Source organism: Pseudorca crassidens, chromosome 1, assembly GCF_039906515.1.
Source record: "Pseudorca crassidens isolate mPseCra1 chromosome 1, mPseCra1.hap1, whole genome shotgun sequence".
Lineage (NCBI taxonomy): Eukaryota > Metazoa > Chordata > Mammalia > Artiodactyla > Delphinidae > Pseudorca > Pseudorca crassidens.
This window is the reverse complement of record NC_090296.1, coordinates 86,876,102-86,902,476: the sequence shown is the minus strand read 5'-3', so window position 1 is coordinate 86,902,476 and position 26,375 is coordinate 86,876,102. Positions and strand designations below refer to the sequence as shown.

Here is a 26,375-nt window from a genome sequence, read left to right as displayed (position 1 = left end):
CAGCTGAAGGCACCCACTCAGGAATTCCACTAAGTAAGAGGGTGAAGATGAAGGGACAACAGTGACAACGGCCATGATGGCGGCTGGTTTTTTGTTTGTTAACTGTGTTTCCAGCAGGGGCCCAGTTGCCACGCTTACTTAATCCTCACAACACCAGGCGACAGTCCCTAGGGTCAGTTCTGTCACACTGAGGAAAACTTGTGCCCGGAACATCTCATCCAGAAGCACGGCTGATGGGCAGCAGTGCGTCTCCCTCCCCATTACTATTTGCTCTTTAGTTATTTGATTTTGAAAAAATATATATATATATATATTTATTTATTTGGCTGCACAGGGTCTTAGTTGGAGCACACAGGATCTTTAGTTGCAGCATGTGAACTCTTAAGTTGCGGCATGTGGGATCTAGTTCCCTGACCACGGATCAAATCCAGCCCCCTGCATTGGGAGCATGGAGTCTTAGCCACTGGACCACAAGGGATGTCCCTAGTTATTTGCTTTGATTACGTATCTTTTTATTATAAAAGTAATACAGGGATTTGCCTGGTGGTGGCCCACATCACAAAGTGTATGAAGAACCCAGCAGCAACCACCTCACAGAAGAGGGCCCACAACACAAAAAGGTGAGGAACCCAACATGAACACCCTCAAACCAGAGGGCCCACACCGTAAAGGGGATGGGAACACAGCAGGGACCACCTTAAACGAGAGGGCCAACATAACAAACGGGATGTGAATCCAGAAGGAACCACCACACACCAGAGGGCCCACAACACGAAGGGTATGAGGAACCAAGCAGGAAGCACCTCACACCACAAGGCCGACATCACAAAGGGGATGAGCAACAAAGCAGGAACCACTTCACACCACAGGGCCCACATCACAAAGGGTATGGGGAACCCAGCAGGAACCAACTCACACCAGAGCGCTCACATCACAAAGGGGAAGAGCAACAAAGCAGGAACCACTTCACATCAGAGGGCCCACATCACAAAGGGGATGAATAACCCAGCAGGATCCACAACACACCAAAGGCCCCACATAATAAAAAGGTGAGGAACCCAACAGGAACCACCTCAAACCAGAGGGCCCACATCACAAAGGGGATGAGCAACAAAGCAGGAACGACTTCACAGCAGAGGGACCACCTCACAAAGGGGATGGAAACCGAGCAGGAACTACCTCACACCAAAGGGCCCACATCACAATGGGGATGAGTCACCCAGCAGGATCCACCTCACACCAGAGGGCCCACATCACAAAGGGGATGAGGAACCCAGCAGGAACCACCTCACACGAAAGGGCGCAGATCATAAAATGGTAAGGAACCCAACAGGAACCACCTCAAACCCGAGGGCCCGCATCACAAAGGGGAGGAGCAACAAAGCAGGAACAACTTCACACCAGAGGGCACACATCACAAACGGTATGAGGAACCTAGCAGGAACCACCTCACATTAGGAGGCCCATATCACAGAAGGTTTAGGAGCCCAATAGGAAACACTTCACACGAGAGTGCCCACATCAGAAAGAGGATGGAAACCGAGCAGGAACCACCTGTCACCAAAGGGTTCACATAACAAATGGGATGAGGAAACCAGCCGGAACCACCTCACACCAGAGGGCCCAGATCACAAAGGGGATGGAAACACAGCAGGATCTACCTCACACAAGAGGGCCCAAATCACAGAAAGGTGAGGTACCCAACAGCAACCACCTCAAACCAAAGGGCCCACATCACAAAGGGGATGAGAAACCCAGCAGGAAGCACCTCCCAACAGAGTGCCCACATCACAAAGGGGAAGAGGAACAAAGCAGGAACCACTTCACACTAGAGGGCCAACATCACAAATGGTATGTGGAACCCAGCAGGAACCACCTCACACACCAGGGGGCCCACATCACAAAGGGGATGATTAACCCAGCAGGATCCACCTCACACCAAAGGGCACACATCACAAAGGGGATGAGGGACCCAGCAGGAACCACCTCATACCAAAGGCCCCACATAATAAAACGGTGAGGAACCCAACAGGAACCACCTCAAACCAGAGGGCCCACATCACAAAGGGGATGGGAACCCGGTAGGAACTACCGCTCACCAAAGGGCCCACATCACAAAGGATATGAGGAACCCAGCAGGAAGCACCTTACGCTGGAGCGCCCACATCACAAAGGGGAAGAGCAACAAAGCAGGAACCACTTCACACCAGAGGGCCCACATCACAAAGGGGTTGGGAACCAGGCAGGAATGACCTATCACCACAGGGCCCAGATCAGAAAGCGGATGAGCAACAGAGAAGGAACCACTTCAGAACCACCATTCACAAAGGGTATAAGGAACCCAGCAGGACCTCACACAAGAGGGCTCACATCACAGAAAGGTGAGGAAACCAACAGGAACCACCTCACAGCAGAGTGCCCGCATCACAAAGGGGATGAGGAACCCAGCAGGAACTACCTCACACCAAAGGCCCACATCACTAAGGGGATGAGGAACTCAGCAGGAACTACCTCAAACCAGAGCGCACACATCACTAAGGGGAGGAGCAACAAAGCAGGAACAACTTCACACCAGAGGGCACACATCACAAAGGGGATGAGGAACCCAGCAGGAACCACCTCACACAAGGAGGTCCATATCACAGGAAGGTTAGGAACCCAATAGGAAACACCTCACACGAGAGTGCCCACATCACAAAGAGGATGGAAACGATGTCAACGATGTCAAACGATGGATCGATGTCACACCGATGGGCCCACATCATAAAAAGGTGAGGAACCCAACAGGAACCACCTCAAACCAGAGGGCCCACATCTCAAAGGGGATAAGAACCCAGCATGAACCACAAAGGGTATGAGGAACCCAGCAGGAACCACACCAGGAAGCAAGCTAAGATTCAGGCTAAGATTCCATGCTTCCACTGCAGGTGGCATGGGTTCCATCTCTTGTCAGGGAAATAAGACCCCCACCTGCCATGGGGCACAGGCAAAAAAATTTAAAAATATTATTTTCCCTTATAGGTTATTACAAAATATTGAGTATAGTTTCCTGTGCTATGTAGTAGGTCCTTGTTGGTTACCTATTTTATATATAGCAGTGTGTATATATTAATCCCAAGCTCCTAATTTATAACCTATAAGGGAAAAGAATCTGAAAAAAGATATATATATATATATACATATATATATATATAACTGAATCACTGTGCTATACATCTGAAATTAACATAACATTGTAAACCAACTATACTACAATAAAAAAATAAAATTGGTATAAAATTTTTAAGAAGTAATACATAATTGCTTTAAAAACTTTATAGAGAAACATTACAAAAATAGGTGCCTAGAATATGAAGGTCTTTCTAAGCACTGTCACCAGCAAAGTGTATGTTCCTCTACATTTTGTTTTCTGTGCATATTCTAAAACATGCGATTTTATTTGTAAAAATTGCACCGTATTAATTGCAATGCTCTGCAACTCCTGCGTTACTGAAAGCCTGCCTCTCGCTGAAAGCTCAGCCAACAGCAGGAAGCCCAGTGCCAGGCCAGGGAAAGGATTCTTAAGGCTGAGCCCCAGCACAAAAACACTCTCGGGGTAGCAGGGGAGAGGGCCAGCTCTGGCTGCTCAGAAGGGGTGTTGCCTGGAAAATCCTGAGCGGGGGGCTTGTAGAGCTTGTATCAGTTTAATATGGGTCCCTCTCCTGGACTTGCCCAAATAGAACTCCAACACATGTAGCATCAGGCCTAGCCTCGGCCCCTGGGGTGGCTATAGTCAAGATGAGACATGGCAGCCTCAACTGGTCCCAACTGACATCCCCAGCTCCTCATGCACCATGGGCAGATGCGGATACTGGAAGTGAGGAGTTGATGCCTTCTGAGCCCTGGGTTCTCTCTCTCTCTCTCTCTCTTCTTCAGTGAACGTATATTGAATGCCTGCTCAGTGCTAGGCGAGGCACTGGGTGCCAGAAGCATGAAAATGAATGAAACACTGTCCCTGAGCCCACAGTAAAGTGGGGACTTGGTCCCGTAAGCAGGTCGCTTATTACACAGTGGGGTATGTAAAGACTGAGCGCCAGGCAGAGGGTGTTCTGGGAGCCTGGAGGAAGAGCACTCGGCTGGCCATGGGGGTGCCAGGGAAGCTTCCTGGGAGAGGGTGTGCTTGAACTGAGTTAGCCAAATGAAGGAGGGGGAAAATATCCCAGTCAGAGGGAAGCGTGGGCAAAGACACAAAGGTGAGAAAGGGTCTGGCCTGCTGCAGGGGTTACAAGGAATCTGGTGTTGCTGGAGCAAAAAACGGTGAGGCGGCGGGGGGTTACTGAGACATGAGGCTGGAGAGGTAGAAGGGGGCCAGATCAGATAGGGTCTTATGCACCTTGTAGAGGAGGTTACAGCTTTGATCCTGTAGGCCACAGGAGCCGTTGAACATTTTAAGGCAGAAAAGTGAGCCAATCAAACTGTCCCCTGGGGATAATGGATCAGAGAAGCCTCCGAATCCTGATTATTGCCCAGTGTACCATGGGAATAAATGGAACACTGTCATTTACTCTCATTCAACAAAGATGCACAGAGTCACTACTATGTGCTGGGCACTGTGCCAGGTCTGGGGGTAGAGATGTGAGAACAACTGGAGAGAAACACGCATACAGTCAGGCAGGCAGGACAGACCTTGGCTACCGCATTGTAACAGAGTCTGATGAATAAGAGACGTGGCCAGGGCCGTGGAGAAAAACCTGGCTCACGGAAAGCCTCAGAGGAAGTGGCGTTCATGACAAGCCTGAAGGATACGGAGTCAGCCTGCCTTCGCTAAAAATTTTCCATAACTCACATGCTATTGGTCAATCCAAAGCCCCACTGGAGCACAGGTGCCGTGGCAAGTCGGGGCCATCACCTCAGCACTAGCTGGCAGTGATGAGCTGGGTCAGCAGGTGCGGGTGGAAGATGAGGCAACGTGGCTTTAGCAAGAACATCCCAGGAGCTCCATGAGTGTGGGATTAAAGGGGAGAAGAGGGAGAAACAGATGTTTCAGCCAGTCAGACTCATTGGGAAAAACTACAGGAATTTAACAGGCAGGACCTACAAACTGGGTGAGTTGTGACCCCAGAGCTTTGAGACCCTGTACCTGCCCCAGAGGCAGGGCAGTCCATAGCTGTGCTGCTAGACACAGTTTCCTTCCAAATGGGCTTGTATTCCACAAACGCACTCCATTGGACAGCTGGGAGGGGTGGGTCATGCATTTCTTTTCATCTCACGTGTGCCAAGTCTGGGCACCTTGCCTCTCTGCATCTCCTCTCGCAGTTGGAAGAGAATATCATAGACATCTGCCTGGAGCTGCTAGACAAGAGCCTGAACTTCCAGATTGACCCAGCCACAGACTAGGCCCTGCGGGGCAGCCCCGTCACGTCAGCAGAGTGGTGTGTGCCATGGGAAGGCTGGGTCTCTTTCTGCCCACCCAGGGCATGTCCAGGGAGGGCGGAAGCTGTGCAGGGGAGCCCTGCCCACTCACGGTTGCCCCTGCAGTGAGGGAATGAAGAGTCGAGAGGCAGAGGCCCTCCAGCAAAGCCATTTTTGATGAGACTGATGAAAGAATGTGGGTAACAGGTTTTCTCAGCTGAGCTCTGAAAGAGCTGGATGTGGGCCATCACCTTCATTAATTCCAAATTGCATTTTTTGGGAAAGACTAAGCGTAGCTCTGGTTTGGGAAATAGTCTCGTTGTTTCTAAATTTCTGCTCTTAGAGCCAAGCTCTGGCTTTGCAGGGATGGGGCATGGAGGGGTTAAGAGGGTGGGTAGAAACAGAATAATAAACTAATTAACAGTGGTACACAAGTCAGAATAGCTGGCTTCCCACCCTCACCCCTTCCCCAGCAGGTAAAATGAGATCAAAGCCTCCTGCATCTCAGGCCCAGGGTCCTTGCAAAGGCAACCCACACCTCACATCTTGTTGAGGAAAAGGCTGCTTCTAATGCTTCTACATATGGCTTCTCTTCAGATCAACAGCAACGATGACCGTGGGGTGCTCAATGGAGACTGGAGCGAGAATTACTCAGACGGCATCAACCCCGTGGAGTGGATGGGCAGCGTGGCCATCCTAAAGCAGTGGCATGCCACAGTCTGCCAGCCAGTGTGCTACAGGCAGTGCTGGGTCTTTGCCGCTGTCATGTGCACAGGTAGGGAGTGGAAAGGGCCCCATGGAAAGACAAAAAATACAATGGCTCATGTCGCAACCCTCTGAACCATTCTTGTCCCAGAAATCTCACACAGTTCCCACCAAGGGACATTTGCAAGGAAGCAAAACGTCTCATCAGTGACCTCAGGCTTCACATATCTGAGCTCATTTCAGAGGGTAGTTCTGAGGGGGAAACCACACACTTCTCAGAACCTGGCGCCCTTCCCTTCTTTTGAACTTGGACAAACCTAACAGAATCCTCTTAAGAGCCTGGCTGGGAATTGTCCAGGTCTAAGACAGGAATGAGGTGAGAGGCCAAGTAATTAGAAAACTTACAAACTGATTAGTGTCCTTTCTGAGCACAGAGAATGGGCTTGATGAAGATGCATACATGAGAGGGAAAGGTGTGTCTGAGCAGGGGTATGGGCCATGGGGCCAGAGCAAGATGGCAGACGAAGAACAATGACCTTGAATCTAGAGTTGTCACATGTTCAGAGGGCCTGGAGGCCTGATTCAGCCCAGGGAGTCAGGGGAAGGGGGACCAAGAGAGATCAGCTTCTCAGAGAGGGAGTGAATGCTACATTAGTAGAAGAAAAGCTTAAAAATTAGTACTGGGAAAGAGGGCAACTGGAAATTGGTTTGCTGGTGACAAGAGGAGCAAGCTGAAGGCAGGAGAGGAGGCTGTTGAGGGAGGGCACACCTGGAAATGAGTTATATACTGCAGGTAGCAAGAGGAGGCTTTCTGCTTCACTCAGGGCCACACTTGCTTCTGGTCCTCACCCTGCCCCCAGGCCTAGGCCGGCTCTCCGCCTTCTGGCAGGCGTATCTATGTACCTGCCTTGGGCCACCATCAGGAAGTTATTCTTGTTGGCTGGGCAAAGAGGTCAAGTATGGCTTTTTCTCACAAGACTCTCTAGTCTAATCCAGGGAAGCCAGATCTGCCCACAACTTGGTGTTTATTGAGGGCTCAGGCCTTTTGTGTAGAAATTCCCTGTATGCAAAGGCTGGTGCAGTGTGCGTGTGTGTGCGCACGCGTGCTGGACCCATCTCCAGGCTCTCGCAGGAAGCCTGTGGAGCCCCAGGCTGCTAAGAAGCAGATGCCAGCCCCCTGTCCAAGGGCACCAGGAGGTTTCTGTCAGCACCCACACAGGATGACTTCATATGGGTTGGCGAGGGGGAGCTACTCCTCTGCAGCTGCACAGCCCCATCTGGAGCTGGATGCCTTGATTGCCCAGGGGTAAGAAACCAGGAATTCGACAGCTTTGATGCCCAGAGTCACAGACATTTGGGTGAACTGGGATGTCTGAGTCATCCAGGGATCAGGCGTAAGACTGAAGGCAGAGAATGGATCAATCCTGTATATGTTAGAGAGGGAGCCTTCCTGGGCCTGGAAGAGCCTAGAGTCTAATGGGCCAGGTGCATGTGTGTAGAAGGAGAGGGTCAGGGGTTTGGGTGTGGTTGTCTGGAACTGGTTGGTGAGAGAGATGGAGCCAGTGAATGGAGATTATGGTATGAGAGCAGGCCAATTAAAATGTTTATGAGAATCACGGCGCTTTAGTGACCTAGGAAGCAAAGGGTTGGGCAAAGTGGGTCAAACGTGGCCGGGTCCACCTGCAGCTCCATCAATACCAGCCTTCCCCAACAGGGCCACCATGTTTTACGTTAATAAATATGTCTATCAGTTTGGAAAACTCATTCATTCATCCAACAACACATACTGAGTCCTTACTGAGTCCCATACTGAGATGGGTGAGACCCAGCCTCAATTCTCCACTAAAAGTCAAGGATTTAGTCAAACTCCTTAATCCAATACAGTTGCCAAAGCATGTTGTTAAAAATTATTATTATTCTTTAACAATCACAACAGCTGACACTGGGGACTTCCTTGGTGCCAGGCATTGTGCTAAAACCTTGACAGCCTAGAGTAATGATGAAGCTTGGGTTCAAATACCAGCACTACCATTAATTGTCTGAGTAACCCTGGGCAAGTCATTTAACTTGTACCTCAGTCTCCTCAGACATATGATGGGGAAATTAATAGTACCTACCTCGTCGGGATTGACTGAGTCCATACATGGAGAGTGCTTAGAATAATGCCTGGCTACAGTGAGAATTCAGTAAGTTCTAACCAGGATCACCTTGTTTGATTCCCCAGAAGAGCTTTAGAGGTAGGTTCTATCATTATCTCCATTCTACAGATGAGGAAATTGAGTGGCAGGGCTAGTCTCACCTTGAGGTCTGGCTGGCTGTAACCACTAGACTATACTGCTGCATGAACGATGCTAGCAGCTGCCATTTAGCCAGCATCCCCTGTGCTTAAGGCACATGCTGGGTACCTTACAATGCTCACAACCATCTGCAAAGTAGGTATCATTAATTACAATTTACAGATGAGAAAACTGAGGCTTAAGGTGACCACGTGACTCCAGTCTGACTCAGAAGTGCATTCTCCCCTCTGCAGCCCTTCCTCCCTGTATTACCTGTTTTAATAACAACAGCATATTGACTTCAAGCTTCCTAAAGAAAAATCACAAAAAGGAGATTTTCCGTGCATCAAAGATACGATTATATTTTTTTGGACAGATGTTTCCTTGACATCAATTTACTTGGCTGTTACTTTGGGAATTGCAGAGAAATCCCTGACCTACCCTCCTTCCAATGCTCATGTCTGACTGCTCCGTAGGTCTCTCTCAGTCATTAGGCTTTTCCTGTCCTGGCCGTCCACTCCTTGTGACAACGTCAGACCCCTCAGCCCTGAGGTCTATGAAGTAGCCTGGATGCCTTGCTCTGTAACAAGGGAACAGAAGGGACAGTGATGTTCTGTTGCCTGAAAATTCTCCCCAAAACCAGGCGTCAAAAAGCCACCTATGGTACTATATGATTCCATATATGTGAAATGCCCAGAATAGGCCAATTTATACAGACAGAGAGTGGATTCGTGGTTGCCTAGGGCTGGGGGAACGGGAGAATGGGAAGTGACTGCTAGCGGGCATTGAGTGTCTTTCTGAGGTGATGAAATAAATGGTCTGGGATTAGACAGTGGAGATTGTTACGCAACCTGTGAATATATTAGACACCACTGAATTGTACACTTTAAAAGGGTAAATTTTGTGACATGTGGATTGTATCTCAATGAAACTGTTTAAAAAAGAAAAGCCAGGCATCCTGGGGATGTGCCTGGTCTGTCCCTGCCCACAGCTGCAGGGGGTGGGGTGGGGGTAGCCGTGACTTGGGCTTGAGGGTTGGGATTCTGAGCAGGCCTACGGGCATCATCCCCTCCTCTGTAAAGTAGGGTCCTGGGCCCAGAGCCCCAGAGGAGGGTGGTGGGAAATAGCCTGGGAAATGAGGAGGCTGTGTGCTTAGGGCACCCAAAACTACCCCACACGTACATCTTTTACATACTGGATTCCCAATGATCTGGCTTGCATGTAGAGTCCTCTGCTTAAAACCATTGTGAACACCCTTGGGTTAGAAGTCATCTAAGATTTCTTCTCACTCAGTTGTATAGTGGTCTCTAGGAAGTGTCTCATTATCTTCATTTCAGTACAATAACTCTAGTCCTCATTGTTTTTACTGAGCCCTTCCTTCTCAAAGAAGGAACCCCAGCCAAGGTCCTGGCACATTATTTTGCCTCAACCTTTGGCTTAAGTATGAATCTACTGTTATTCCCCACTGATTTATGAGACATCAAGGACTGTATGGAATGTTCCCTCGCAGGGTGGTCGGTTAACATGTGGCAAGCACTTGGGAAAATGTCTGGCACATGCTGAGATTGACATGAGTGTTAGCTATTATACAGTTAGCCTGATACTGCCTTTTTTAAAATATAAATTTATTTATTATTTTATTTATTTTTTGGCTGCATTGGGTCTTTGTTGCTGCACTCAGGCTTTCTCTAGTTGTGGTGAGCGGGGCTACTCTTCGTTGCAGTGCACGGGCTTCTCATTGCGGTGGCTTCTCTTGTTGCGGAGCACGGGCTCTAGGCACTCAGGCTTCAGCAGTTGTGGCACGTGGGCTCAGTAGTTGTGGCTTGTGGGCTCTAGAGCGCTGGCTCAGTAGTTGTGGTGCATGGGCTTAGTTGCTCCATGGCATGTGGGATCCTCCCGGACCAGGGCTCAAACCCATTTCTTCTGCATTGGCAGGCGGATTCTTAACCACTGCGCCACCAGGGGAAGTCCCAATACTGCTTTTTTTAAATTGAAGTGTAGTTAGTTTACAATGTTGTGTTAGTTTCAGGTATACAGCAAAGTGATTCAGTTATACATATATATATATATTCTTTTTCAGATTCTTTTCCCTTATAGATTACTGCAAGATATTGAGTAGAGTTCCCTGTGCTATACAGTAGGTCCTTGTTGGTTATCTATTTTATATATAGTAGTATGAATCTGTTAATCCCAAACTCCTAATTTATCCCTCTCCCTCCCTTTCCCCTTTGGTAACCATAAGTTTGTTTTCTCTGTCTGTGAGTCTATTTTTGTTTTGTAAATAAGTTCATTTGAATGAGTGCTGAATGGCTGAGTGAAGAGACATAGTAATTAATGCCAGGAGTGTGGTTCCTAATATACCTTAGGAACTCTGCAGTCCTTTTCCTGACTCTGAGATCTTGTCCACCTTTGTCCATGTGCAACTGTGTGAATGTGTATGCATGTGTGTGCACACATACAAACACACACACCCCATAAGGGTTTCTCTTTTACGAGGGACTCAGCTCCCACCAAATTATCCATGAAAGGGTCACGTGAGTCTCATGTCAAACTGAGGCATCAGGACTGACAGCCTGCAGAAGTGAGGTTAAAGAAAACTCACTTCAACATGAATTTAATGAGCATCTACTCTGGGCAGCACTGTGCTAGGAATGAAGAAACGCAAGAAAAGTATTTGATCTGAGCCCTACTCTAGGGGGATTTGTAATCTGGCTGACAAGATAAGATAAATATATGAGATCATAGAGAGCTTCATGCATTGATAAAATGTGTGGCATTGGTGACTGGAATCAGGTGAGAGCATGGGAAGGGAGATTAGTGTGGCATGGAGTAGTCAGTGAAAACGTCACAGAGGAAGGCGCTTTGAGAATGATGCCTTCCCAGCGTTGCTGGGACGTCTAGTGAAGTTGCAGTGGGGTGGCTTGTAGTTAAAAGCCTGAGGGGTTTTGAGATCAGAGAAATGTGGGTTTAAATCCTGCCCTGGCTCTCCTCTTCCTGCCATGTGACCTCAACCTCTCTAAACTTCAGGTTTTTCCTCTTCAAAGGTGGGATAATCACAGCGCTGTGGAGAGGATTAAGTGTGATTATGCCTGTGCAGTGATTGGCACCATGCCTGGCACCTATGAGGATGATGATGTCATCGACTGGCAAGGAAGCTTGGAAAGAATGAAAGACAAGCTCGGCTGGGGATGTGCTTAGTGACGGCAAGGTGTCCATGCAGGCTCAAGATTCAAATTCAGGAGTCGTGGGCAAGGAGTGAGAGATGAAGCCACAAGACAGGAGGAGCTCTTTGCGGGGGTACAGAGAAAGCAGGACAGAGGGGGCAAAACCCCGTGAAACATGTATGTGCACAACTGTGCAGATCCGAATGCTGTCAGCTCCCTTCGTGTGATACCGGAGCTACAGCCTTGGCCTTCTCCCTATGTAAGAAACAATTCTTGTCCCTCTTGCCTCACTGCGACAGCTGTTGTCCCCTATCCCAGTCCTCTCACAAGGCACGATGAGGAAGTGGTGAGAATGGATCAGTGCAAATCCATTACCACTCAAAGCTTATGCTCTACCGACAATCAAGCTTGGTAACCACAGCACAGCACACAGTGACGGTGCTGTGCTGAAGTCGGAAATCACCAGAATCGACAAAAGATTCAAGACATTCATTCACCCATCCAGCAAAGATGCACTATGTTTCTGCAATACAGACCTGCCTTGTATTGTTAATGGTTGTATAACGATAAAGCTGACTATCACACAATCCCTGCCCTCAGGAAGACAGACTCATAAACAAATCATTACACACCATGTACCATGTCTAGTAGAGAACTCAGAGCGCCATGAGACCAATGACCTGTGCTCAGGTGGAAAAGTGCCCATCCCGCCATGTCTGGCAGGAGTTGACAACACCACTGGCACTTCATGAATTCATCAATCATGGTGAAGAATGGAGGCTTGCTCCTTGCTCTCCCTGCCCACCCCTCCTTGGCATGTGCTCTTATTACCGTAAGTGTTATACACCCTCCCGACTGTAATCTTAACATAAATGTGCCCATGCAATGCTCCTGAGTCACTTGCATGCTCTCGCCTCACTCCTGTCTCATGCTCCTTCAGTGGTAGCTTTTCCCACCTTCACCTTCCCCTCCGAGGCGGTCCTGTGTCACCTCCACCTTCAATTCACTGTCAGCTCTGCTCACTCCCTGCCCTCCATTCCTTGCAGATCTGTGCAGACCTGCCGTTCCAAGGAAGTGCATCCTCCCCCTTTGGGCTTCTCTGCATCCAGGGATGTGTCCCCACCCCAGCCTGGAAGGGCTTTGTGCCAAAATATAAGAAGGAGCGTAAACTAAAATCTATAAGCAAATAAATGCTTAATATAAATAAGTATCTAAACTAAAAATTATAAACATTTTAAAATGACAGTAGTATTTGTGAAGAACCCTTAGAAATATCTGTATTTTTTGACTCAGTCATTTTACCTCTTGGAATCTGTCCCAAAGGGGGAAAAGTAGAATTGAGCTACAGAGATGTCCATCACAGTATTATTTACAACAGGGGAAAAATTAGACCAAGCAAATGTCTAAAAATAACCTCTGCTGAAGTGAAAAAAAAAATACATGAATCCATAACAATACCAAAAAATGGGAGAGGGGGATTGAAATGCTTTTCTTTACAGAAGAATGCCAGCTAATACAGGTAGAAGAAATGATAGTGTTAGAATATAATCATTTTGGTACCACCAGTATAATAATTAATTCAGGCAAGGATCATCAAGGATGTTTGTCAAGGCAAGTCAAGCTGCTGAGTCTTGCCAAAGGAGGCATGCCTCTCCCACCCTGCTGGCTGGGGCAGGGGAACCCAACACTTGCTGGACCCTCTATTGGCCCTGGCAGTGCTTGTCTGAGCAACCAGCTGCCTAACCTTTGTGTGGAGCCCCAGGGAGAGGAGCTTAGGAAGGTGGGGAGGGAAGTTGGAAGTGTCGCCAACCCAGTGCCCCAGACAGCTCCTGCCTGCCAAATGCATGATTTCCCTGAGCCTAAGGGAGCTAAGTCCAGGAATCCACAGCCCACAGGAGATTTTTCTGTCCTTTCTACAGTGATGAGGTGCCTGGGGATCCCCACCCAAGTAATCACCAACTTTGACTCTGGCCACGACACAGACGGAAACCTGATCGTAGATGAGTATTATGACAACACAGGCAGGACTTTGGATAGTAAGAAGAAGGACAGTGTCTGGCGAGAGACACCTTCTCTTTCTAGGGCAAACCCTACCAGCAGGAAGCAGGCCAGGACTGTACCTATGAGCCTGCTGCCCTCTCATGCCTCACCCCCATTTTCACCAGCCCCAGGGCTTGCTAGCCCCAGCCCGAAGGCTGGGAGGCAGCTGAACACAAATACGATGATTTTCTGAGTCTAGAATTGTCACATCACAAGAGCTCTCTGCCCTGGGGGAGTTTTCCCCTTTGTCACCTCCTTCATTTAATACTCAGCCTGTGGCTCTGACCACAGGAGGGCCTGAAGTCTCACCTCTGGACACAAAAAAACCTCTGCCTCTGTGACTGCTTCTGTGAGTCAGCAGCACATACAGGAAAGGGCTTCAAGGGTCTCTTTGAGAGAGAGTGAAGGGTTTTTAACTTCCGTTGCCTCTGGAAACCTTCACTCTTATTTACAAAGAGAGGAAAGCTCTCTTCCGGGCAAGTTGAGGCTCACAGGAGGAAGAGCGGTCACCTGTCACCCATGGAGGGGTGCAGGCCTGTGGTGCCCTGTCTTTCTATCTAGCCGTCCATCACACATCGCCCCCTGCCTTGCTCCAGAAAGAACTTGAGCATCATAAACTCTCCCTCAGCTTCATCTGACACCCACTCCTCTGGCTTCTCCCTCAGGAATTTCCACGTCTGGAATGAGTGCTGGATGGCCCGGAATGACCTCTTCCCGGATACGGAGGCTGGCAGCTGCTGGACGCCACACCTCAGGAGATGAGCAACAGTGAGGCTCTTGGGAGGACAGGCAGAGCCCACTCCCACAGAAACAGACCCGACTCCACCCGGCCCTGCAGCCACAGCCCACTGAGGCCCCCCTGTTCCCCTTTAGGCCTCTACTGCTACGGCCCTGCCTCCATCAGTGCCATCAAAGAAGGAGAGGTGGATCTGAACTAGGACACAGCCTTCGCCTTCTCCATGGTAAATGCTGACCGCATGGCCTGGCTGGTCTTTGGAGGGAAGGAGCAGAAACTTCACCTGGACACCAATTCTGTGGGCAATTTTATCAGCACCAAGAGGATCCAGAGTGATGAGCGGGATGACGTCACGGAAAACTGCAAGTACGGAGAAGGTACGACCAATCCCTGTAGGCACCTTCCCCACTACCCCAGAGAACCTCTCTGCCAGCTGGGGCAGCCCTCTGGGGTGTGGATGGGCAGGACCCAGGCCCACTGTCTCCTCAGCCCTACAGGTTTTTTTTTTTTTTTTTTTGCGGTACGCAGGCCTCTCACTGTTGTGGCCTCTCCCATTGCGGAGCACAGGCTCCAGACACGCAGGCTCAGCGGCCACGGCTCACGGGCCCAGCCGCTCCGTGGCATGTGGGATCCTCCCGGACCGGGGCACGAACCCGTGTCCCGTGCATCGGCAGGTGGACTCTCAACCCCTGCGCCACCAGGGAAGCCCAGCCCTTCAGTTTTAAGGTCCCAGTTGGGGTGTCCCCACTGCCTCACTTCCTCATGCCCACCACCACCCCACTCCCCACAGGCCAGTGAGCACCCTCCACAAGATGGTCACATTGATTGCAGGGCCACTGACAGGCATCCCATCAACAGTGTATGAATTCCTTGCGCCTGCCTTCCCGAAAAATCAGCCTCCCACTGAAGATGGCAGGGGATTGAGTAAACTCTCTATTAATTTTATTAATTTCATTTAGCTTATTGTTTGATTCACGTTTCATTGGGTGTTTGGAGGACAGGCCAGACCACAGCCAGCACCGAGGCCCATGTAAGGCCAAATGTTCACTCCTACGTCCACCCTGTGCAGAGGATGATTCTGAGAGATGGGAGCCCTAGCAGGGTCTTCTGACCCAAGCCAGCAAGAGCAAGGGGCATCTACATCAGTCAGCTGTACTGATTCCTGGAAACTGAGACAAACCACCAGTTTCAACCACCAGGGAGCCAAGCAAAAATATGCAGTCCAAGAGGGCCAGAAGCAGGGTGAGGGGCAGGACCCGAGCAGGAGTGATTCATGACTACACAGGGCGGGGGCAGGGGTACCTGAGGTTCCTGGGAGCGCCAGCAAGTGGGTGTCTGTGGTGTGTCCGTGTCGGCCTTTGGGGCCAACACAGGGGAGCTCCAGAGTCTGAGCCTGAGAGACAAGCACTGAACACATCCAAGGGTACTGGCGATCATCCCCTCCACCCCCGTTCTCTCTGTGGCTATTTTGGTGGGGGATCCTGAGGACAAGTGGTTTATCACTGAGAAGATTCAAGAACTACTGGACAGGTACATGTAAAAGCATGAGATTAGATCACTCCCTAATACCATACACAAAAATAAGCTCAAAATGGATTAAAGACCTAAATGTAAGGCCAGACACCATCAAACTCTTAGAGGAAAACACAGGCAGAACACTCTATGACATAAATCACAGCAAGATCCTTTTTGACCCACCCCCTAGAGAAATGGAAATAAAAACAAACAAATGGGACCTAATGAAACTTAAAGCTTTTGCACAGCAAAGGAAACCATAAACAAGACCAAAAGACAACCCTCAGAATGGGAGAAAATACTTGCAAATGAAGCAACTGACAAAGGATTAATCTCCAAAATTTATAAGCAGCTCATGCAGCTCAATAACAAAAAAACAAACAACCCAATCCAAAAATGGGCAGAAGACCTAAATAGACATTTCTCCAAAGAAGATATACAGATTGCCAACAAACACATGAAAGAATGCTCAACACCATTAATCATTAGAGAAATGCAAATCAAAACTACAATGAGATATCATCTCATAATCTCAAAAAATCTAGAAACAATAATGCTGGAGAGGGTGTGGAGAAAAGGGAACACTCTTGCACTGCTGGTGGGAATGTGAATTGGTACAGCCACTATGGAGAACAGTATGAAGGGTTCCTTAAAAAAACTACAAATAGAACTACCATATGACCCAGCAATCCCACTACTGGGCATATACCCTGAGAAAACCATAATTCAAAAAGAGTCATGTACCAAAATGTTCATTGCAGCTCTATTTACAATAGCCCGGAGATGGAAACAACCTAAGTGCCCATCATCGGATGAATGGATAAAGAAGATGTGGCACATATATACAATGGAATATTACTCAGCCATAAAAAGAAACGAAATTGAGCTATTTGTAATGAGGTGGATAGACCTAAGTCTGTCATACAGAGTGAAGTGTCAGAAAGAGAAAGACAAATACCGTATGCTAACACATATATATGGAATTTAAGAAAAAAAAATGTCATGAAGAACCTAGGGGTAGGACAGGAATGAAGACACAGACCTACTAGAGAATGGACTTGAGGATATGGGGAGGGGGAAGGGTAAGCTGTGACAAAGCGAGAGGCATGGACATATATACACTAACAAACGTAAGGTAGATAGCTAGTGGGAAGCAGCTGCATAGCACAGGGAGATCAGCTCGGTGCTTTGTGACCACCTGGAGGGGTGGGATAGGGAGGGTGAGAGGGAGGGAGATGCAAGAGGGAAGAGATATGGGGATATATGTATAACTGATTCACTTTGTTATAAAGCAGAAACTAACACACCATTGTAAAGCAATTATACTCCAATAAAGATGTAAAAAAAAAAAAGAACTACTGGAAGGAAGGAGAGTGAGCCAGGGAGGCGGGGAAGGGGAGAAAGCCAATGCAGAGCACCTTGTCAGGCGGGGTTAGCACCGTGGGCTGCTGGGACTCAGTCCTGCTGGGGGCCCTGCCAGTGGGGTGACCTGGGAAAATGCAGGACGAAGAATGCTGTTGTCTCATCATGGCCCAAATTAGTTGTTGTTAATCTGAAATCCAAATGAAACTGCCCTGTATTTTTATTTGCTAGATCTGGCAACCCTATCAGAGATTTAGTGTAAAGTATAGAACAACACCGCAGATTTACCCCACCCACGAGGCAAGGGGCCTAGGCTCTTCATCCACCAACTCCTTTCAGTCAGGGGTTTGAGGGCTGCTCCTTGGGGGGCATAACTTCCCTAGCACTCCTGGCCTGCTCCACGCATGGGCGGAGTCAGCTCTGGTGGCAGAGAAAGCCACAAAGAGCCGCAGGTGCTAGAATTTGAAATTAGGGCACGTGGGCATTGACACAGCAAGTGCCAAGGAGATGTGAGTGGGGCACTGACAGCATGTGCTACAGAGGTCCACAGGGTTCTGCTGTGAACTTGGGCCGGGGGGCCAGGGGGTGGTTGGAGCTATTTTCCAGTGGGCCTGAGTGTCCTGTTCAGTCAGATAGCATTCTGTCTCCTCCCACTGGACTGGCAGAATCTGGGGGTCGAGCAGCCCACAGATGAGCTAAGTCTGATTCACACCTCTCTGGGCTCACTCTTACTGAAGCCAATGTTGCAAGATCCTCTTCTGCCTGGATCCAGGCTTAGAATGACCCTAGAGCGAGGGGAGAAGAGTGGCCTCAGCCTGGGGAGATTGTGGGGTTGCACTGAGGGGACCAGTAAGTGCTCAGTGAAGGCAGCTGCTGGGATTATTAGGGAAGCATGGATGAGTGTTCCTGCACATCCTGGCCACAGCGCCTGCCGCACATCCTGGCCACAGCGCCTGCCCAGGACTTAAGCCTGGGTACTCTGGAAACTCGGCTTCCTTAATTTCCTTTTTTTTTTTTTTTTTTTACCGTAGCTTCTCAGTTTCTCAATTTCCAGGAATTAGTCTTCAACTGACCCATAATTTGGTCCTGGAGCAGAAAATCACACCATGTCCTGTTGTCTTTAAGGTTTATTCCTCTGCATTGTGAGCCTTCATCTTTCCCTTGGGGAACACGGGATAGAGTCCAGTGGTCGTGAGCACAGATTTTCACGTCAGATGAATTTGGTTTCCACTTGACTCTGCCCTGTGCAAGCTGTGTGACTTGGGCGAGTGACATGACCTCTCTGAGCCCCATTTTCCTCATCTGTATATGGAATGATAATAATAATAGTAATACATCTCTCTCACAGTTGATATGAAGATGAAAGGTGTAAGAGCTCAGCAGAGTGTGACTCCTGGAAAGACTTGATGACTAGTAAGGAGCCTTTGTTATTGGAAATGAAGGTTTTAACACCCTGGTGGAGCCTTCACGGAGGGTGTTCAGCCAAGGTTTACCCTCTGGGTCAGCCTGGCCCACAGCTGGTTCTGTGCTCTGTCCTCCCAGGTTCCCTCCAGGAGAGGCAGGTGATTCTGAAGGCTCTTCAGAAGCTGAAGCCTGGAAGGTCCCAAGGCTCCCTCCAAACAAACTTCCAGGTCCATGCTGCCAAGGGACAGTCCTAGGAGCCTTGCTACGCCTTCCCTTCGGCCCAGTGATGTTGTCCAGGTCTCCCTGAAATTCCAGCTGCTCGACCCACCCGACATGGGCCGGGACATAAGGTTTGTCCTGCTGGCCCTCAACACGTCGCCCCAGTTCAAGGACCTCAAAGTGAACCTGAGTGCCCAGTCTCTGCTGCATGATGGCAGCCCCCTGCCCCCATTCTGGCAGGACACAGCCTTCATCACACTCTCTCCTGAAGAAGGTATGGGCTCTGGGTATGGGCATGGGGACAGTCTGTGAACACAGTGGCTTATGGAAATGCCAGTGGGGTCAAGCCAGCCAACAAGGGTTTGGGGGCAGACCCCTGTGACACTGGTCTTCCTAGTGTCCCCTCCAGCACAGAGTCTTCCTCCTTCCCTTCCTTCCTTCCCTCTCCCTCCCTTCTCCTCTCCTCCTTCTGTTTCTTTCCTTTGTCCTCCTCCTTCTTCTCCTCCAATCCTTTCTTTACTACTTCAAGGAATATAGCCTGGGTTAGTGGGGAAAGCCTGAGCTTTGAAGTCATCCAGACCTTGGTTAGAGCCTCAGTGCACCCATTTACCAGCAGAATGACCCTAAGCAAGCCATTTCACCTCTCAGCCGCTCCATCAGAAAACCAAGTACCTACTTTACTGGGGATCAGTACAGGTTGGCCCCCTCCTCTCTGTAGAAGGGTCCCCAGATCCACCCAGGCCCAGCTGATTTCCCCAGCGAGTCTCACCTCATCCTGTGTTTTCTCCCTAGCAAAGACCTATCCCTGCAAAATCCCCTATTCCCAGTACGGCCAGTACCTGTCCACAGACAAGCTGATCCGCATCAGTGCCCTGGGTGAAGAGAAGAGCAGTCCCGAGAAGACCGTGGTGAACAAGATCATCACCTTAGCCTGTCCCAGCATCATGATTAATGTAGGCAAGAGCCCTGCGTGTGACCTGAGGGCTCCTGGGGTCCAGCTTGGGCCGGGGGCGGTGGGGGAGCCCCCTGAGAGCTTGCTCAGGAGAGCAGCCCCTCCTGTCCCCTGCCTCTTCTGTGGCCTCCAGGAACCTCCCACCAGGAGCGGGAGGTTTATCTGAACACACTCGGTCTCCATCCTCTTACACCATGAGAGGCCTTCCCCAGGGTCAACATGAGGAAACACGGGCTCAAATGGGAGGGTCCTGAGAGGGGGAAAAGCACTGCGTGAACAAAGGTCAGCTTAGGTTTGACTTGCCATTTCCTGGCTGTGCATCCTTGGACAAGCCCCTGGGCTTCTGCATCTTGAACTGTCAATGATGGGATTAGACCAGATGGCCTCCAAGGACCCCTCCTTCTCTGACATTCTGGTGGGGAGACTTCACAGGGCCCTTCCTGCCAGTGCTGTCTCCCCAGTGCCAAGTAGCCCCCTGGACCCTACTGAGTGAGCCTGGGGTGCCCCCTGGTGGGGTGTGTCTGGCAAGCCCAGCCACTGGAGTCTGTTTTAGGGAGGGTTTCCAAAGGTGCCTTCAAGTTTCCTGAGGCTACTTCCTTCTCTCTATGCCCCAAATGATCCTTTGCTCTTGACTCACACACTGGTGTGAAAAGAAATCAAGCCAGTCTGGGCTTCCCTGGTGGCGCAGTGGTTGACAGTCCGCCTGCCGATGCAGGGGACGCGGGTTCGTGCCCCGGTCCGGGAAGATCCCACATGCCGTGGAGCGGCTGGGCCCGTGAGCCATGGCCGCTGAGCCTGCGCGTCCGGAGTCTGTGCTCCGCAACGGGAGAGGCCACAACAGTGAGAGGCCCACGTACCGCAAAAAAAAAAATAAAAAATAAAAAGAAATCAAGCCAGTTAAGATAAGAGGGTAGGAAGGGATGGAGTCAGATTGCAAAAAGAAGAAACCAGCAAAAATTGCCAAAAAATATTCTATCCACTCAAATTATGCATGAGAATCCTTTGGGAGCTCTTGCTTATTTCACACTTGGATGAAATCCTTGGAGCAGAGGAAATATTACTGGAGACTCCCAACTCATCAGACCTTTCCATATGCTGGGCTGAGTAGAAATATTTTACACAAACATCCATACATGTATAAGTGAAGTAAAAGTTTCATGTAACAATATCTTTTGTGATGTACACTGATATTCTCTTCTATTTCATTTTTTTAAATGTTAATGACAACCCATTAAGTTGTCCATAGTTGGAAAAACACAGGCCACGGAAATCCAGCTCTTCAGGAACAGATCTAGGGAACAGTGCCCTCCATAAATGCTTGGTGAACCGGGGGATGAGACTAATTCTCTGCTCCCTCCTCTCTGGATTTCCCTGTTCAGGCTTTAGGAGCAGCCATTGTGAACCGGCCACTCTTCATACAGGTGATATTTTCAAACCCCCTCTCGGAGCAGGTTGAAGATTGTGTACTGACTGTGGAAGGAAGTGGTCTCTTTAGGAGACGGCAGAGAGTCCTGTGAGTGCTGGGAGTGCTCCGCCCTCCCTCCCATCTTATCCTGGGGGTAGCACTGTCCTTTCTGGACATAGGGAAAGGGGAGGCCTGGTTGCTGCGTGGAAAGGGACTGTGGGGTTATCATAATCCTATGGTTTTCTGACATTCTCCTTTCTCTGCTGCAGCATTGGAGTCCTCAAACCCCATCACAGAGCCAGCCTCACTCTGGAGACTGTCCCCTTCAAGAGTGGCCAAAGGCAGATCCAAGCAAGTCTGAGCAGCAACAAGTTTAAAGACATCAAGGGTTACAGGAACGTCTATGTAGACTTTGGGTTATAAATTCTGGGACAATGAGGTGGACATGTAGATGTTAAGCTTCAGGGAAAGAGCAGGTTCAAACGCAAGCTGTGCCATTCCCCACCCAAACAGAGGCTTCTCTGGGCTCCGACGTGAGCAGCAGAGAGATGCTGGCAATGGATAGTCCCCTGGGCCATTTGCACAGCTCCCCAGGACTCTGTTAAGGGCCCAGGAATTCCATGGTGTCCCGTCCAGAATTGTGAGATTGGCCATGCAGTCCAGAATTGTTGGACTTGGCCATGATTTACTGATCCCCAGATGTCCAGAAAAGAAGAAGACTGGCTGAGCAGCTCACTGTCACTTTGTCATTGCAATGGCTACTTCCCTAGTACCAATAAACTTCAGCCCTCATTCTCATCTTTGTGCCCATACAGTCATCACTTCCCCCACAGCAGCTCCCACCTGTTCCCTGGATTCTGGGAGTCTCCTACTGTTCTACTACCTGAGCCCACTCACTCATTCAAGAAACATTTACTGAGTGCCTGGTATGTGCCAGGCACTGTTCTGAGTGTACAGGATGAAGTGGTAAATAAAGCAAAGTCCCTGCCCCCCTGGAGCTTACATCCTGCCGGGGGGTGGGGGAGACAGAGAATAAACATGTCAACCAATAAGGAAGGCGCTTACAGATGGTGTATCAGTCGTGACTGAGTTAGGAAAGCAAAAGGTGCTTCTACATGCTACTATCTTTGTGACACAGAAAAAAGTCTGGAAGATCTCTCACTTGGCCATCCTTTGAATCCCTTCCCAAATCACATCCAAGAGGTCCCTCAGTCTTAACAGTTCCAACCCCTTGGCTGAAAGTCCACCAGTGCGTTGTGGTCTAGCATGGCCCTGGGATGGCTGTGTTCCAGGGAGAAAGCCAGCTGAATAATGCAGTGAGGTAGATTTTGGGTAGGGAATGAAATACTCTCAGACTTTTCTATTGGTTGCAGCTTGTGTTTATGGTCCTACTGAGCACAAAGCAACTGCAAGCATTATCTCCTCTGGGACACACCCACTTTCTCACAGCAATGCGAGAAGCTCTGCACAAAGGCATGATACACCTGCCCTCTAGGAACTGGCTACCTGACTGAGTCAGCTGTTTACGGTATATATTAAATGCACACATTAAATTAAAAAGTTAAATACTTCTATTATATATGAACAAAAGGGTAAGTGCAGTCAATCAGAGAGAGAGGAGAGGGTGTGGTGGGAATTACAGAGTAGGTTGATAGCCATGTTAAAGAGAGGGCTGAGAACCAGGAGAATCCTGGCAGCATGGAGCTAAAGGCAGCCTATAATTATTTTTTCTATAATTATCATCTGACAATTATGAAAAATGGCTTAAGGAAAACATCATGGAGGGGAGCATCTTACAGAGACAATGACCTCTGAAACACTTAAGCTACCGCACTTCCAGACTCTTTCACAAATCCTGATTTTTTTTTTTTTTTGGCTGCCGCACAGCATGCGGGATCTTAGTTCCCCGACGAGGGATCAAACCCCTGCCCCCTGCAGTGGAAGCTCAGAGTCCTAACCCCTGGACAACCAGGGAATTCCTACAAATCCTGATTTTAACATCATATTCATTTACTCTTTTCCTCAACAAATATTCACTGAGTTTCTACTAGGGGCCAGGCCCTGAGTTAGGCACCAAGGACATAAGAAGGACCAAGACTCGCCCTCATGGAGCTCAAGTCTAAGCATATCAAGAATGAAAAATAAACAGGAGGTTACAATACAGAGTGGTGAGAACCACCATGAGGGTGAGTACGGGGTGTTGTGGGAGCGTGAGGAGGGGCAGTTAGTCCAGTCTTACAACTGTGGATCAAGGAAGACTTCCTGGAGGGAGTGGCATTTAAGCTGAAAGCTAAAAGCCCAGGAGTTAGCCAAATAGACTCAGCGGCGTTGAAGGGTTGGGGGTGGAGTAAAGCAGTCAGGAACCGCATGTCACTGAGATGGCTAGAGATCAGAGCAGGATGGAGCAAGTTGCAGGAAAAAAATGTGGCAAGAGCCAGGGGGTGAAGAGCTTCAGGTGGCAGTCTAAGGAATTTGGACCATGATCATCTTCAGGCATCTGTTTCCTCTAAATCTTGATTCATAGTCATTGCCTGCGATGTCAATGCTTAAAGTTGATCCTATTTTGCAGAGCTGAGCAGACTTCATGTGATTTGAGAAGTACTTAAAGGACAAATAGTTCTCCATCCTCATCTGTCACAGGACCTTGCAATTTCCATCAGAGTCACTCTGATGGCCTTGGAGTTAAGGCCTTCCTTAAGGCCTTCCTTGAATGTCAAGGTTGTCTTTCATCTATTCATTTAACATAGGAGTACCTATGTGTAGAATATTCTAGGCCCAGGGGATAGAGCAGTAAACAAGGCAAACAAGGTCCTCCCCCATTCATTCTCAACTCCTAACCCCCAACCCCTGCCAGTGGAATTCAGCACTGGCAGACCTCAGAGATATTGCAGGTTTGGTTCAAGACCACTGCAATAAAGCAAATATCACAATAAAGCAAGTCACACGAATTTTTGGGTTTCCCAATGCATATAAAAGTTATGTTTACACCATACAGTAGTCTATTAAGTGTGCAATAGCACTGTGTCTAAAGAAACAATGTACAGTCCTTATTTAATACTTTATTACTAAAAAATGCTAACTATTATCTGACAACACAGGGTTGCCACAAACCTTCAATTTGTAAAAAACACAATGTTTACAAAATGCAGTCAGTAAAGTGCAATAAAACGAGGTGGGTCTGTACAAAAGTCTAGCCGCAGGCACAAAGGAGCCGTGTGAAGACTTGTAGATGCTGGAAATTATGAATCCCGTATGTGCTTCCACAAGTTTCAACCTCACAACACCTATGAGATCAGTATTGTTATTATCCCCATTTTGTAGAAGGAAAAACTAAGTGTCAGAGAGAGTTAAGTGATTTGCTTAAGGCCTCAAAGCTTGAAAGTGACAGAGCCAGACTCAAACTTAGGTCTTCTAATTCCAAATCCAGGGTCTTTTTTTTTTTTTTTCCCTAGCACCACTTTCTTGCTGTAGGTATTGACATTAATAACATCATCTATCTTCTATCAATCACCTTCCCCTGTACCTGCCAGTCATATGACCTACATTACATTAACTCATTCTCATAACAGTCTTGCAAGATAGATATTATAACTCCCATTTTATAGAGGAAAAACCTGAGGCACAAAAGTGTAATGGACATTCATTGATTGTTCTCGCCTTTCCTTTGGTGACAGCATCCCAGCTTCTTCTGGAGGAATCCCTTTGTTCCTCATAGTAGCTCTGGTGGGTCTGTCAGCCAAGGCTCCCTGCCTTCCTCTAGCCAAGAGGTGGGCATGTGACTTACACTGGACCAGACGCTTCTCCTAGGACTTTGGCTGCAGAGGGAAGTGAGCCAGAGAAGGCAGAGACTTGGAGCTGATCCATTCTGGCAACAGAGCCCCAGAAAGAGACCATCCAGCAGCTCCTGCTTCCTAGACCTCCTGAGCTGCCCTGGATTCCACCCTTCTGGTTCTGAGCTTGGTCCTCCTTTTTCTATCAGTTCTAGGAGTTCCCTCAATTACTTGCATTCAAAAGACTTTATCTGGTTCAGAGAGATTAGATAACTTGTTTAAGATCACACAGCAAAGTCATTGCGACTCCAAATTCCCACTATACCATGCTGTCCAGTGCTCCTAGAAGTCTGCCCTTTGGTTCTAGGGGTGTCCTTGTTAGTGCCAGAAACGAACCTGAAGTTCAAGGAAGTGGCAGAAACCCTCATTCACCCCAACCCTGTAGATAACAAAAGAGGCTGAGGCTGGCAGTGTGGAAAGGGCAGGCAGCAGCAAGAGCTAGACTTTGTTTCCCAGGCCCTGCTCCTCCTTTGGTCTCTGGCATGATGCTTCAAGGCCCATTGCCCAGCGTTTCTCCCTCACCATCTGCCCACTGACTAGCAGGGAAACAACCAATGTGCAGAAAGTACTGCCTCTCTACCTGCCCATAAGACCCAACTTTCCAGTGTCTGGAAAGCACCTGGTGCCAGCTTTGGGCCTGCTGCTTTTTCAGAAGTATAGACAAAAAGAATTTGATTGCAAAGTGCTCCCAGCTTGCCTCAGACCCATAGGATGGGACCTGGCTCCAGACTGTACATGAGCACAGAGCTTCCTAAGGGGAGGCAGGCCAATTGCTGGGGATAGCAAGGGGGTTCAGTAAATGCTTGAGCTGGGACAATATAGGAATCTGTGGGAATGTGAGAAAGAGCTCTGTCACTTCACCAAGTTAGAGGGAGAAGGGTCAAGATTAGAAACAGAGGGGGAACGAAAGGCTGATTTTAGAAACATATTTTTTACATCCATTGTACTTGGGGATTTTCTAGTTACCTTTTGGTACTGATTTCTAGCCTAGTTCCAATCCGACTAGATTACTCTATCTGATTTTAATCCTTTGCAATTTGTTGAGACCTGTGCTGTGGACCAGAGTGTGGTCCATTTTGACAGATGTTTCATGTGCTCTTGAGTGTGTGTTCTGCAGTTTTGTAACGCATGTTTTTTTTGTTTGTTCTATAAATTATTAAGAGAAGTGTATTAAAATCTCCCATTATGGGACTTCCATGGTGGCGCAGTGGTTAAGAATGTGCCTGCCAATGCAGGGGACACGGTTCAAGCCCTGGTCCAGGAAGATCCCACATGCCCCGGAGCAACTAAGCCTGCGAGACACAACTACTGAGCCGCGTGCCACAACTACTGAAGCCTGCGTGCCTAGAGCCCGTGCTCCGCAACAAGAGAAACCA

At 48.8% G+C, this 26,375-nt stretch overlaps 1 protein-coding gene across 1 annotated transcript in view; it reads left to right on the top strand.

Annotated features, from left to right (window-relative positions):
* The window catches only part of TGM5 (transglutaminase 5), a 43,489-nt gene extending 21,897 nt beyond the window's left edge, over nt 1-21,592 (top strand). Inside the window, 12 exon segments of the mRNA XM_067726573.1 lie at nt 5,296-5,395; nt 5,398-5,422; nt 5,988-6,166; nt 13,456-13,594; nt 14,242-14,285; nt 14,288-14,344; nt 14,450-14,689; nt 18,732-18,807; nt 18,809-19,086; nt 19,605-19,765; nt 21,144-21,277; nt 21,439-21,592. Of these exon segments, the coding sequence (XP_067582674.1) occupies nt 5,296-5,395; nt 5,398-5,422; nt 5,988-6,166; nt 13,456-13,594; nt 14,242-14,285; nt 14,288-14,344; nt 14,450-14,689; nt 18,732-18,807; nt 18,809-19,086; nt 19,605-19,765; nt 21,144-21,277; nt 21,439-21,592 (1,587 nt within the window).
* The last annotated feature ends 4,783 nt before the right edge of the window (nt 21,593-26,375 follow it).